The sequence below is a fragment of the Calonectris borealis genome, chromosome 2 (genome assembly GCF_964195595.1).
Source record: "Calonectris borealis chromosome 2, bCalBor7.hap1.2, whole genome shotgun sequence".
Lineage (NCBI taxonomy): Eukaryota > Metazoa > Chordata > Aves > Procellariiformes > Procellariidae > Calonectris > Calonectris borealis.
Window position 1 is genome coordinate 15040081 of NC_134313.1, and position 15072 is coordinate 15055152.

At 38.8% G+C, this 15072-nt stretch overlaps 1 protein-coding gene across 1 annotated transcript in view; it reads right to left on the minus strand.

Annotated features, from left to right (window-relative positions):
* The window catches only part of COL14A1 (collagen type XIV alpha 1 chain), a 135141-nt gene that overhangs the window by 62852 nt on the left and 57217 nt on the right, over positions 1 to 15072 (minus strand). Inside the window, exons 13-18 of the mRNA XM_075141236.1 lie at positions 13814 to 13953; positions 12012 to 12138; positions 10797 to 10936; positions 7564 to 7696; positions 6348 to 6419; positions 5421 to 5563 (exon numbers count right to left, since the gene is read on the minus strand). Of these exons, the coding sequence (XP_074997337.1) occupies positions 5421 to 5563; positions 6348 to 6419; positions 7564 to 7696; positions 10797 to 10936; positions 12012 to 12138; positions 13814 to 13953 (755 nt within the window). The remainder of the gene's footprint in view (positions 1 to 5420; positions 5564 to 6347; positions 6420 to 7563; positions 7697 to 10796; positions 10937 to 12011; positions 12139 to 13813; positions 13954 to 15072) is intronic.

A 15072-nucleotide genomic window follows, 5' to 3' on the forward strand; every position in this document is an offset into this window, starting at 1 on the left:
CATAAACCACTGGTACTATATAGATGGTTAGTACTTAAACAATTTTACTGTACAGACAAAATAAATTCTCTTGTATTTATTCTTGACATGAATATGATTGTCCAAAGCTATGCCCATTAATAAAAGTTGATGTTCTTTGGGGACAGAAAATCCTCCTTCCCTGGGAGGAAGGGAAATGAAGTCAGGAGATTGGAAAGCATGAACTGAGCAAGCAGGAATAAAACATGTTTGTCCCATCTGCATCTAGTCTGGGCACAAGGAAATAAAGGCAGCTATTTAGGAGAGGAAGTAGGAGTACATCCCACAAATACTGGAGGATCCCAAACTGTCCAACCAGGCAACCCAGCAGAAGTAGAGAAGCTGTAGAAATCCCTCCAGGCAGTTTTGGGTGTGCTAGAGCAAATGTTTCAACCCCCCGAATTAAGCACTGCTTCTTTTAATACAGTACAAAGTCTCCCCATAAACAGATATTTCTGAAACTCTTCAATACATTACTGTATTTTAGCCAGAGCCTCAAAAACTAGTATCACAATACTGGTAGTAGAGACGCCCAAGTAAAGCCTTGCAATCTTTTCACTTGTCAGTAAAATTTTGATCTCAGAGAGCCTCCAAAGCCTGAATGGGAGCTACATAGCACATGGAGTGGACATGTGGGGGACTTCAACTTTCCGGATGTCTGCTGGAAATACCACACGGCAGAGAGGAAACAGTCGAGGAGGTTCCTGGAGTGTGTGGAGGATAACTTCCTGACGCAGCTGGTAAGCGAGCCCACCAGGGGAGGTGCCTCACTTGACCTGCTGTTCACAAACAGAGAAGGGCTGGTGGGAGATGTGGTGGTCGGAGGCCGGCTTGGGCTTAGCGACCATGAAATGGTAGAATTCTCGATACTTGGTGAAGTAAAGAGGGGGGCCAGCAAAACCGCTACCATGGACTTCCGGCGGGCGGACTTTGGCCTGCTCAGGACACTGGTCAAGAGGGTCCCTTGGGAGACAGTCCTGAAGGGCAAAGGGGTCCAGGAAGGCTGGACGTTCTTCAAGAAGGAAGTCTTAAAGGCGCAGGAGCGGGCTGTCCCCATGTGCCGCAAGAAGAACGGGTGGGGAAGGCGACCAGCCTGGCTGAATGGGGAGCTCTGGCTGGGACTCAGGGGAAAAAAGGAGAGTTTATCACCTTTGGAAGAAGGGGCAGGCAACTCAAGAAGAGTACAGGGATCTCGTTAGGTCGTGCAGAGAGGAAATCGGAATGGCAAAAGCCCAGCTACAACGCAACCTGGCCACTGTCGTGAGAGACAACAAAAAATGCTTTTACAAGTATATTAATGACAAAAGGAGAGCCAAGGAGAATCTCCATCCTCTGTTGGATGCTGGGGGGAACGTTGCCACCAAGGACAAGGATAAGGCTGAGGTACTTAACGCCTTCTTTGCCTCAGTCTTTAGTAGTCAGAGTGGTTATCCTCAGGGTACTCAGCCCCCTGAGCTGGAAGACAGGGACGGCGAGCAGGATAAATCCCCCATAATCCAAGAGGAAGAAGTTAATGACCTGCTACGCCACCTGGACGCTCACAAGTCTATGGGACCGGATGGGATCCACCCGAGGGTACTGAGGGAACTGGCGGAGGAGCTTGCCGAGCCGCTCTCCATCATTTACCAGCAGTCCTGGTTAACTGGGGAGGTCCCGGACGACTGGAGGCTTGCCAATGTGACGCCCATCTACAAGAAGGGCCAGAAGGAGGATCCAGGGAACTACAGGCCGGTCAGCCTGACCTCGGTGCCGGGGAAGATCATGGAGCGGTTGGTTTTGAGGGTGCTCACGAGCCACGTCCGGGACAACCAGGGGATCAGGCCCAGCCAGCACGGGTTCATGGAAGGCAGGTCCTGCTTGACCAACCTGATCTCCTTCTATGACCAGGTGACCCGCCTAGTGGATGAGGGAAGGGCTGTGGATGTGGTCTACCTGGACTTCAGTAAAGCCTTTGACATTGTCTCCCACAGCATTCTCCTAGAGAAGCTGGCGGCTCACGGCTTAGACAGGTGCACTCTTCGCTGGGTAAAAAACTGGCTGGCGCTGAAGCATGTCCAGAGAAGGGCAACGAAGCTGGTGAAGGGCCTGGAGCACAAGTCTTATGAGGAGCGGCTGAGGGAACTGGGCTTGTTTAGCCTGGAGAAGAGGAGGCTGAGGGGAGACCTCATCGCGCTCTACAACTACCTGAAAGGAGGTTGTAGCGAGGTGGGTGTTGGTCTCTTCTCCCAAGTAACAAGTGATAGGACGAGAGGAAATGGCCTCAAGTTGCGCCAAGGTAGGTTTAGATTGGACATTAGGAAAAATTTCTTTACTGAAAGAGTGGTCAGGCCTTGGAACAGGCTGCCCAGGTAAGTGGTTGAGTCACCATCCCTGGAAGTGTTTAAAAGACGCGTAAATGAGGCACTTAGGGACATGATTTAGCGGGCATGGTGGTGTTCGGTTGATGGTTGGACTCAATGATCTTAGAGGTCTTTTCCAACCTTAATGATTCTATGATTCTATGATAAAAAAGAGAAACCAATCCCATGTTTCCTGCACTAAACCTGTGCTCTGAAGTGACGTTGTTGGAAGCAACAGTCCTAAGGTCCAACCTCATATTTTGAACCCTCCCTGCCCCATGTCCATTGTGTGAATCTATCACCTGAGCCAGCAACTGCACATATTTGGCAAGAAGTTGAGAGACCTATAAGCCCTTTCAACTCAAGGGGAAAAAGCAGAAACTGACTCTAAAAGTGTTTTGTTGTTTCAGAGAAGACTGATGCATGTGATGATGGCAGAGCAAAATTTTCTGAAACATACACTCAGACAAGAAAGCTCACACCAGTTTTAACGCTCCAGGATACATTCAAACTACTTCCAATTTTGGCAAGTGATACACAGAAGGAAATTAATCTAGTACACCCAGGTGTTGAGACTTGTCAAAAAGGTACTTCATTCATTGATCAAAACTGGACAAAACCATCTAAATAAATGTGCATGAAAGATTGCCATGCTAAACTCTTCCATATATATACTCAAAACACACAAAATAAGTTTCCGAAAAAAGAACAATCAACTTTTTTGGTTTTTTAGGAAAGGGAATGCAAGCATTGAGAACTCTCTCTTTTCCACATGTGCACATCAGAGATCTTCTACAGAACAATATAGTTTTCAGCAATGAGAAACATTCTTGGCCTTAAGGAAGGAAAAAAAAAGTGATCCTTCCCATATGTACAGCACACCCAAGAACATACATGCAATTTAGGGCTTGACCCTTCTGTGGTGAAAAGCGTTCTGTTACATTTTCTAGTCCCTGATTTTCAGCCAATTGCATCAAGGATTAAAAAGCTTATTAATATTTTTATGGAAAGGGAGGAGTAACTGAAATTTATATCACTGAAATCAGAGTCAAAAAACTTAAGCATCCACCACAGAATTGTCACACTATCATATATTTAAGCCCAAATTCCACAAAACTTTTGGGATCTGCTTAAGAAATGTACTTAAACGTATAAACATTCCCCTAAAAATTGAACGTCTGTGTCATTTTATTGACATCTGTGTAGTACCTCTCAGGTGCTTGAAGCCACATGATAAAATACATTCCTTCTGTTTAAAATGTGCTTAATTTTAAGTATAATCTTACATCATTCCTTATTCAGTAAAGTATTTATGCACGTGATTAATTTCAAAGATGAAACACGTGGTTAATCTGTTTGCTGAATTGTGACCAAAGATAATAAGTCTTGAGAGTGTACTTAAAATTAAATAATTTGCAGAATTAGAGCCAAGATACCCACCTAATCTTACAATTTTATAATTTTCTTTAATGAGCTTTTGAGTCAACTCTAATATCCTTCCAATAGCCAGAATTTGAATACCTTTCCTACAGTTTTAATTTCCTTTTAAAATAATAGTCATTGAATACTAAAAAAAGAACTACATTTAAATCATCCAACTGAATTTGATTAAGCTTCCCAGAGCTGAAACAGTAAATCTGGGATCTGAATTTCAGAAACTTTGGGTTATTGTCAGAAGAACAGCACAATTTGTGCCATTATGCTGTGCAAGTTTGCCACTGTATTATATACTATACTATCATACAGTCGAGATAAATTCATAAAGCATGTTTTCCAGCCCAAAAGGAAACCACTACATTGAAAGTTTATTTTCAGATTATGGTTGAAAGAGATGGCTAAAAAGTAATTTTTTAATGAGGTCTCATAAAAGATGAATAAAACCAAAATAAAAAAAGACTGCTTCATATTTTTCTAGAAAAAAGATATTCAACTAACTCCTTTTAATTTTTTTTTATTGATATAGTCTGATATAGGGCTAAAAATGTCAGCTGCTAGACATCAGAAAGAATATCCCATATTTTTGCTATAACTGTTTTATGAACAGAAGTGAGTTACATGACAGACACAGGAGGAGAATGATATGGGGAATATTTTTGCATTCTGAGTTATTTACTAAGAAACTAACCTCGAACTATACAATATAATCTCTTAAATGTATCTACATAGAGCTATCTCAAAATTTTATAACTTAGTTTTTGTGGAAACCAAGCGCTGCAATACTAAGATTTCCCTGATATTAAAAAAAAAAAAAAAAAAAGGAAAAAAAAGGCAAAAAAAAAAGCACTTGGTCTCCCTGAATTCTGAAATTATCTCAAAAATTGTGAAATCTTAATATAATACAGCTAGGGCTTCTTTTTTTATTATTATTTGCTATATACACAAAAGAGTACATGTAGTACTCTTCATTCTTTCAAATATTTTCCAAAATCTTGATCACCAGAAACCTTTTTTGTGTAAGATAATTTTAATTTTGATCATCACATGGTATTAGAAAAATAACAAATACCCTCAGGCACTTAGACTAAGAAGTCCTGTCCTTATTGTGACATGTTCAGGTTAACGAGCAGTATGAAAACTCTGCATTTGAACTTTAATTACATCGCTTTAGCATAAAATGAGAGTTTTAGGGAAGGAGCAAAATTGCTGAAGGAAAAAAAAATTACTTAAGATTGTCCTGTACAAACATTTAAGAGCTGTTAAAACACAATCTCAGGATAGAAAAAGACCTAGGGGTAAAAAATCCTAAAACCAAAAAACCCCCAAACAACTCAGAAAAATTTTAAAAATACAGGAAAAAGAGGACAGGCAGCTAGTCTTTTAACAATTACTTCTTCTAACATCTGTGTGACTGGGCCTTGATCTTACATTTGACTGCCGTTGCCTGCAGTGCCTGTGCTATACGATTAAAACATTGAAGTTCCAATCTCACAGTAATACCAAACATGGATCTTTTACTAATTGCAACAGGAGTGTTATATAAGGAGAGACCATGCCTTAGCAATTATTAAACAAACTTTTCAAGCTTATGAAGCCATTCACAAAACCCACACAGACCATTCTTACCACTTCCTCAGCACGGTCACCTTTCGCAGTGAGATAGGTCACTCTGAACTGCTGAACATTGTAATCTGAAATGTCCCATACTACCCTCAGACTTGAGGTTGTTTCATCATCTATAACAAGGTTTCTGATTCCTGTTCGAAAAACTAAAGCAAAAAATATTTAATTAATATTTTCTCAACTCTATTTTTAGGTTTAAAATTGTGCTAATTATCACCAAGTAGCTGCAAGCTCTACTGAAGTCATAATGGGTCTGCAGATCGATGGTGGGGCATATAGTTCAGTCGTACTTGGTCTTAATAACATAACAACTTTAACCATTTAATAAAATAATAGTTATCCTATACTGCCATTAACATACATTACCCCATCTGCTTTGCTTCTATCACTTGGCTTATGGAGCTTTAGAATAATCAAAACTCCACTGCAGTTAGAATGCTACAGAAGTGAAATAATCCAGAACTGTTGTTCCTTAAAAGTCAGTTTTCTAATTCCAGGGAAAACAAACAGAACACTCAAAACTAAACAAAATTCTGAAGAGTTTCCAAGCTCATATTTATAAAGGGAAAGAGAAAGAGAGCTGAATTTTCCAAATTAGTCTCTGTACTCCTATGTAATATCACTGGTATCACTCAGAGTCCCTACACTTGGCTCCTCATCCACACATGGCATGTGCAGGAAGCTGGCCACGTGCAGAAGGGTGGTGCAGGAGGACAGGTGCACACCTTTCACCGGTGATGTCCCTTGCCTGGGGTCTACATCTCCACAAGATCTGCCATGGCGGAGTCCTGACCGCAGGGACCATCCAGAACTGGGGTTAACAGCTCCTCGATAATATCACAGCTCTCTGCCCCTAGATTTGGGTGCGCTTGTGGGGAGCCTTCGCTCTTTGCATTCACCATTTAAACTGTTGACATTTGCTCTGTTTACCTGCTGTGGTGGGCTTAGAAGTTGTGGTACTGGTAGTAGTCACCGTGGTAGGTACTGTGGTAGTCTTTGCAACTGAAAAACAATAGTCAGCTCACTAACAGTTCAACAAGACATGGAAGTCACAGTATCTTGTATTTCTAACTATGACAATGAAGCTATGTGCTCATACCTACAAGTATCCTACACACTTCAGGCATTTCAGAGACTACAAGGGAACTATTCATTTACTTTACTTTAGGCACATACATTTTCAGGATTAGCACTTAGATCTATAGATAAGGCTTAATTATAAACTGTACAATTAAATAAGAATGCATATAGTTTCCCACATTTCTGGCAGAACTATGCATAATGACTTCCACTTTGACCATTTGTTAAGGTTGTCAGATTAAATTGAAAGCTTTTTAAGGGTGCTTCACTTCTGTCCACATAAAAAACAGAAAGTACACTCAGCAACACTGGGCACTATCGGCATCATTTGGATGGGTAAGGGCTTCTTATCTTAACAGAAGGGTTCAAGATTAAGCCTACAACTAAATTACTAAGAATCAAATAGATTTTTGAATTTACACATGAAAAATATAGTTGTTTACTTAACTAAGTCACTATGCATAAAAAGAGAATGGATAGCACAATCTGCCTGAAATGCTGGCCACTGTTTTGATTATAAACTATAAAATACACTGTACGTGATTTTCAAGTTTTATCTTTGTTACTTCCATGTTAATGTCACAGGATGCCTGTGTAAGCTTTTTGGACCACTATTTCAGCCAAGAGTGAATTCACCTCTAATGAGTATAAATTACATAAATAAGAAAGAAAAGGGTACACTGTAAATGTCAAACATCTTAAATGAAATTCTTGTAAATTATTTACTTTAAAACATTTAACCCCCCCCAAATCTAATATATCTTCTCATAAGGAACCCTGTTCAAAGACTAAATATGGAAATGTAGGATGGAAGAATATCTACCCAGTCCAAAGGTTATTAATACCACAGCTCAGATAGGGAGCCAAACCATCGTTTTGATTCAGTGCCATCTACCACACAATATAAAATAAGAAAAGCAAAAAATACAGTCAGCAAAGCCCTGGTGCTAAACCACCACATTCTTCAATATTATAGCTACCCAAAGATGGACTATATTTTAAATATATGCATTAAATTTAAATCACTTTAACATCTCTAAAAATTACAATCAAGAGTTTGTCTTACATGTAGCTCCAAGAACAGCAACAACTTCACTTTCACTTTCATCATCAAAAACTGCCAGCAAAGAAACTTCATATTCTGTGTTGGGCAACAAATCCTCAATAACATGATTGTCTGTGTCTCCATTTATGACTACCTAAGTAACACAGCAAGATTAAAGAAAATCAGTTCTGCATTTGATTAATTTATATGAATTGACTGAAATGAAAGAAGGAAAATGGATTCTCTTTTAAAATAAATGAAATGTACACTCAGATCCGCCCAAAGAATTTATTAGCTATGTTGAAATAAAAAGTATCACAGCGTACATCTGCAAAAAACATTTTTAAGAATACTTAAAATGTATTTATTATTTTGTGGCTAGCTTGATTATTCTAATGTGTAGTTTTATACTTTCACCCACAACTAATTAATTCCTAAAGCTGCCCATATGCATTTCATTTGAAAATCACTAAAATGCAAAACATTCATCAATGAAAGCAACATAACAGGGTAGATTAACTTTCATTCATATTTCTACCATTCAAGCACTGTTATGACAAATGTATTCAGCATCTGCACAGCCTTACAAAATGCTGTTTCTATACCAGAATTATAAAACGAGTTACAGTTCCACACATCTGAATGCAACTTGAAAGAATATTTGCTGCAGACTTGGGGATTAGGGCAGATGAGAAGTTTGCTATATGGTGTGATGTTTTAAATAGTAATTTTCCTTATTTCTACCTATGACAGCAGCAGAACATTCACAAGTGCAATGTTAACTGTAAGCAGTAGAAGGTTTCACTTCAGATTTTTGTGTGTTTCTTTTATTTTATTGGAAGGGATCAACAAATGGGCAGGAGTTGGAGCTAAAGGGACTGTAAAGCAGAATACAAGGAGCCTGAGCAGTAATTCTGGTGAAATGGGCTGACTGGTTTTGGAAATAGTTTTTAGGTTATGCACACAGATACTACCATAAAACAACCTTTCTCTAGGATAACACTGGCAAGTTTTTAAAGGTGGCCACTGTATACACAGAATAAAAGACACATAATGGAAATCAAACAATAGATATATGCTGCATAAAATCTACTACAGTAGTTAGCAGAAACAGTGAATCACACTTTATTCTTTTAATTACCACAGGAGATTTCCTGAGTTGGTCCTGGGGAAGAAGAAGCCATAAAACAATCACAGACCTTCTGAACTTAGATACAGAAAACAAAAGCGGAAAGAAAGGAGTTGGGGCCATGCCTTCTACAACTATCAAATAATGAATTAGGCACCCCACACTGCACACTTTCTGGCACAGATTTTCTTGGGAAAATTTCAGAAACAAGCTTGAGTGAATTTAGCTGTATACAAAGTAGGCATAAGTAATACCTTCCTTTCCAGTTCCCCAGAGCCTCTAGTCGTATATCAAATCATTATAAAATATCCATACATAGTTACTATCTTACACATAACTTTGGCATACTCTCTGAAGCATAACTTCCATCACCCTCCACACCCTGCTAATTTAGCCCACAGAGAAGACAACAAAAAAAGAACACAAAGTGCTGAACTTTCAAGTGGAGAGGACAAATAACAGAAGCAAGAATAGTAACAAGCACACGAGTATAACAGCATGCATTCTCTACTTAACCTAGAAATAAAAGGTCACTCTTAAATATATTCTGGTTCTTCAGCGCTAACACCCCACTAAACGCTCCTCACCCATCAGCAGTGTGGCTGAAGTAAGCCGAGAGGTGTGTAATTCTCACTACCACCCCCTGACCCCACTCAGCTAATTGGCAAGTTGGGTCTTGGGAGAAAGACAGAGGGAGTGCATGTCGTTTCTCTGCATGACTGATCACTTAGCTGGGAAAGAAGCTTAAAGAGGCAACAGCCTGGAGGTATTGTACTATCCTAGGCCTGACCCCATTAGAGAGGTCATGCAAGGAGAAGAAGAAAGCAGCTCGGGTATTTTTAATATTTCAATGTACTAAAATATTAGGGCCTCCAGCAGTTCTTAGTGAATACAACAAACAAGTGGAACCTTAACAGTTCAAATATTTCTTGATCATTTATTCTCACACTCAAAGAACACAGATATCATAAATCTCACTTAAAAATGCACATGGCTTAAAGGGATTCACTGACAGCCACTCACTGGAACTTAAACAGAAACAAATCTACTGCAGGAGAAAATGCTAGGGGATGACCTGTGTTCACTCACTCATCTGCCAACTCTTTCTTTTCCCTGCTCACTCCTGTAATTTCTTTCTTTCTTGCGTGACTAGCTCTCGCTAGGTGAAAGGGAGGAAAGAATCAGGCTAAGCTCAATTTACAGAAAAAATGCCACATAACCTAAGCTGGAATGACTGCTTTCTGCCCTAAAGGATGACAAAATGATGCATGAAACCCAGGGCCAGGTGGGAAATGTCATCTTCCCCACTGAGTTCTGTACCCAGATAAACAGTTTGCGGATGTGGCCTCTCTTCACAGTGCTGATGCCAAGAGAACAAGATGTTTGAGAGAGTCATTAAAGATTGAGGAGTACAAAAGAAGCCAAAAGAATGAGTAAAGAAAGAAAGAAAGGGAAAGGGGAAATGAGACAGACTACGAAAGATGAAAATTTGGAAAAGGCAGAGAAAGAAACTGTCTTTTTCTACTTGGAAAAAGAGAATAAAACAGGAAAAGCTAAAGGGATGAAAAATAATTTAAAAATTCAGACTGATGAAAACGGCACTATGGAGAAGATGCACAAGGGCCTAGAGCAAAAAATACAGCATGAGAGGGGAAAAGAGAAAGAACTGTAACAAGGAATAAAGGAACAATTTGATAAATTAACTATGTGTAAACTTTTCCCTTTGTAACATTACATAATCAAGGCTTCACAGGCAATTTTACTGTGGCCAGCATATTAGATAAATGTGGAGCCTTATGTGAGGATATCGCTGCTCTGGCTCAGCTACCGTCATCATCTTCACAGCAAAGTGAAGAACATGAACCTCTAAAAACAGCAATGCTAGTTCTATGGCAGTTGGCACATTACAGATTAGATTGAGTATTCACAAAAGATCTCTTCCTTCCTCACTTCCTCTTCAAAAAGAAACTGGAATATTAATTTGATTTTTAGAGAGCTTTGCAGTGGGGCAGATTTTTCTGTAAGTCAATTGGCCATATTTAATTGGCAAAAGTTGCAGCATAGGTGTCCTCAGAATGGAATTCTCTCTTCCATTTCACACCCTCAGAAAGTCAAGGCAACTCACCTCTTCAGATTCCCCCCCATCCAAAGGAATCCATGCCAATCTGTAAAAAGCAATATCTGAGGAGGTGGGCTTCCAGCTGACCCTAAAACTATCTGTTGATGCTTCATCAATTTCCAAATGCTGGGGAGCTGGAACTCTTTCTGCAAAATATTATGCAAAAGAAAAGTGTGAGTAAATTATTCTCTGAGACTTGCATAGATGGCAACGTCAAGCACGTACCATTTTACTTGCCGTTTGTTACACAGAGCATAACATGAGAGATAGATACCAAAGGCTCTACAGATTCTTTCCACACTTATTTGTACTTAGGGAAGAGTTTTTGTAGTTGAGGGAGGGGAATATGCACAATACATGCTCTTTATCTACTCTAACTGGTCCTTGACCTCTCTCCACTGAAGGAGCTCCAAGCAACCCTCACTCCCTCTCCTTTGCTCAGAGCTCTGAGCACCATGCTCTTTTCTTTTCCTCTACCTCAAAGCAGAGTCCCAATCTCTGCCCTTTCCAGAGACTGTGTGCATTTCCATTTGCAGTTTGCATGTAAGTGTCACCTCTTGTTCTGTACATGTATGTTCTCCTTCCTCTTCCACCTCATGTTTCTCTTTCTCCCCTCAAAGCCCTTCTCTTCCCATTGTCCCATGTTGGAAAGCATTAATAAGTGTCATCAGTCACTTGTTTAATGCAGAACTACAGTTACAGAAACTATAGCTGTGCTAAACGGACTACAGAAGCCTTAAATGTCTTATATTTTCTCCTTTTGGTGTTCCAGTTTCTCTGTATGTACATAAGGTTCTACCCTTTATTGCCTAGATAGTTCACTGGTTAAATGTATGATTCAAAACTTATCACACTTCAGCTGGAGAGATAAATGCCATCACACTGAATGATGCTTCAGAAAGCTGGGGAGACAAACGCTTTACTACCTAATTGCAATAAAAGATGCTTTAAAATGGCTGATTGTGGAAAGACTTAAGAAATGAACTTTATCCACACAAATGTTTTCATGATGTCAAGAGATTACTCCCATGAGTAAGGATGCAATTGGCCCCATAATAAGGGAGCAAAGAAGCCGAAAACTCCAATGAAAATAACAGAAAGCATTCCATATATCTGAATTCACAACCAGAGACACTTGCTGTTACTGGTCTTACTTTCCAGTAAAGTAAGAGAGTATAAAAATCCTTCTTGGAAAGCCTTCAAAAGTTCGGCAATACTTACTTGTAGTAAAGCTGCCAGTAAGTGGTTCAGATTGTCCTTCATCATACAGGGAGAAAATAGCAACAGTATACTCTGTAAGGGATGTCAGACTTTTTAGAGTATGGGTTGAAACACGACCAACTTCCACCTAGAGAAAGCATAATTTGCAACAGATATTGATCATACACTTTACATTATCAGTGTCTGAAATTCTGCTCAGTAATAATGATACAGAAAGAGAATGTCATGTAATTAGTAGAGAAATTCTGTGAAACTATGAATAAGTATTAATTCAGGGCCATAAAAGCTGACAAAATCAATTAACATAGACAAACTAGAGAAAAGGAAAATTTTGTTTATGACAAACTAGGGAGAAGGAGAATTCAGCCTTAGCAAGCCTAACTCACTAGCTAACATTTTTGGGCTATTGAATCCAGTCCCTTATCACGGATAATCATTGCATAAACCATCATGTTTAACATTTGTCAAAAGAAAAGATGACAGTTTCATCTGGTCTCTATCCAGGCTGCAGTTAACATGACTTTGCCGGCGTTATAAAACTCAAAGCTGTATAAACTGACAAGTTTATCAGTCCAACTATTCAGTGTCACGTTAGCTCGGCACCACGCAGGTGAAATGCTACTGATGCAAAGCAAACAAAAAGGTGCCACCTGCTCTTTGAACAGACATAAAGGAAAAGTTAAGAGGTAGATAAAAACCTACTGAACAATTCACTCACACTATAAAGTATATTACCACAAGCCTGAGATGTTCAAATACCATTGTGATGAGTATAGCCAGATGAATTATCTATATTAAGGGTAATCAACAGGAAGAGGTCAAGTAATTTCTAATTTAAATTTTAAGGGACCTAGCAGAAAGAAAAGACAGAAAACATTGCACAGGTATGCTCTCCTTTAAACTCAGGAACAGTTTCTTCAGGTTTAATAAAATATTCCATCTTGTATGGATGAAAGGCCAGCTATGTCCCAGAAAAAACATAATTACACGTAATTACACATAGCTACTATTAAAGACTTTTTTGGAGGGCTAAGTTATCCATGACAATGTATTTTATAAGGGGTCTGGCCTGTTCTAATAATTGGACCCATTTACTGCAATTATTTTTTTAAAACTTTTTCTATATTTTTTCAGATTTCTGTATTAATATCATTCCATCTCATTTTTCACTCTAACACAGAATCCATGCTGCTAAAAGCTATTTTAAAGCACCTTTAGTAACAAGACATAACTCAATACTAAATAACAAGGCATAAGTAAATTATTAAATGCAACAGTCTAAGTTTGAACACCTTGGTATTATCTTATCATTCTGTTCAAGCCAAATCCTGTTTCTAGGAAGTGAATTTTCAATATATAATTAAAGCAATAAATGTTAAGAAAATGTGGCGAAGCCTTCAGATAGTCTTTTTGAATGAGCTTGAGTCCATGACGTATGATATATTGAAAGACTTGTTATCTGGACTGAATCAAGAATAAATATTTCCATACCATACATTTAGTCAAGTACCTGCACCTACAAACCATTGTTCACTTGAGTAGTTTCCTTCAGTTTATGCGCGCCAGCAGTGACTGTTTGCTATGTAAGAAGTTGAGAGTACTGTCCCCCCCACATATGATCCACTCCAAATGCATACCCAATACTAAGCAAACTCTTACTTGCAGTAAGTTTCAGAATTCTCTAGCAAATCTTTTGTTATAGCTTGCAAGGTAGCTTTTGTTTATAAAAGTTACCCTTAATAATTACAGAAGTTTGGGGAGGTTTGAGACTGGTTAAGGGAAGAGAGATGCTAATAATTTACCTCATTGGTTTCTGTACCATCTGTTTTAACATACATGATGCGATAGCCATTTACATTTTTGGAAGCAGGATCCCATGTTAGCTTAGCACTACTGTGTCCAACATCGGAAAATTGCAAGTTTGCTGGTGGACTTAGAGGCACTTGAAAAGGAAAAAGATAAAACCATGAAAGTGATTCCAGGTTTTAGCTATGTCTTGAAAATAAACAGCATGTCTTGAAAATAAACAGCACATTTTCCATTCAAAAATTTATATCACCAATATTTATATTAAAAGACCTATGTCAATGGAGCTACACAAGTACTTAAAGGCAGGTAAAATGGCTTAGCTCTTTGCTGAAACAGAACTTCCAGTCTTGCTAAGTACATCTCAACTAATACTGAAAAAGAAAGAAATTACATTATTGTTCATAGCAGATATTATAGCAAGATCTAACCTACACAATACTTGCAATAAATTTTTGTATTTGTAAAGTAATTTAATTCAACTAGATCTTTATCCTATATGCATTTGTTTTCTGTGAGTATCCCGGCAAAAATATTTCATGACAGTAGTATTTTGACAAAAATTTTTCTGAATCCTAGAAGTCCCTGACATAAGGGTAAGTTTGTCCAAAAGCATAACTAGCTCAGAAGATCTCCAAAAATGCTAATTTTTTTTACCTCTGCTTAACCTTTCCTCTTTTATCACACAAAGAAGCTGTTTCCTAACAGCAACACCAGTTAAAGCCATATTTATATACTAGATATTCCTTGACTGAGCTGATATTTCCTGCATGAGCTGAAGGAAAACGAGGTCATGCAAGAGAGTCTCAGATTGCATCCACTTTTCAGTCACACAAGAGAAAGCAATTTGTGCTGTCTGTTACTCTCAGCAGTAGGTTCTGTATTAGCCCAACATCTGCTAATTTCCTCTGAATTGTGAAACCTTTCTCTATCCATCCTGTCTTCACACACACACTCCTCACAAATCCATGTGGACAGATAAATATCAGCACTTCAGAAGCTGTTTCCCTCACACAAGAGCACATGGGAAAAAGCAAAAGATAAAAAAACCACATATATTATGTCAGGCCATATATCGACTCAGAATCTGCAAGCAAACACCTAACCAGCTTAGGAACAGTCAAGTCAATTTGGCTATGAGGAAAGAGAAGACGGTAACAGTGAATTGTATTAGATGGGTTTGCCACACTTTCTGGCATTCAATATATTCCTCAGAGTCTAGTGAAGAGAGTATCACGTGCTGGCTTTCCTTTCT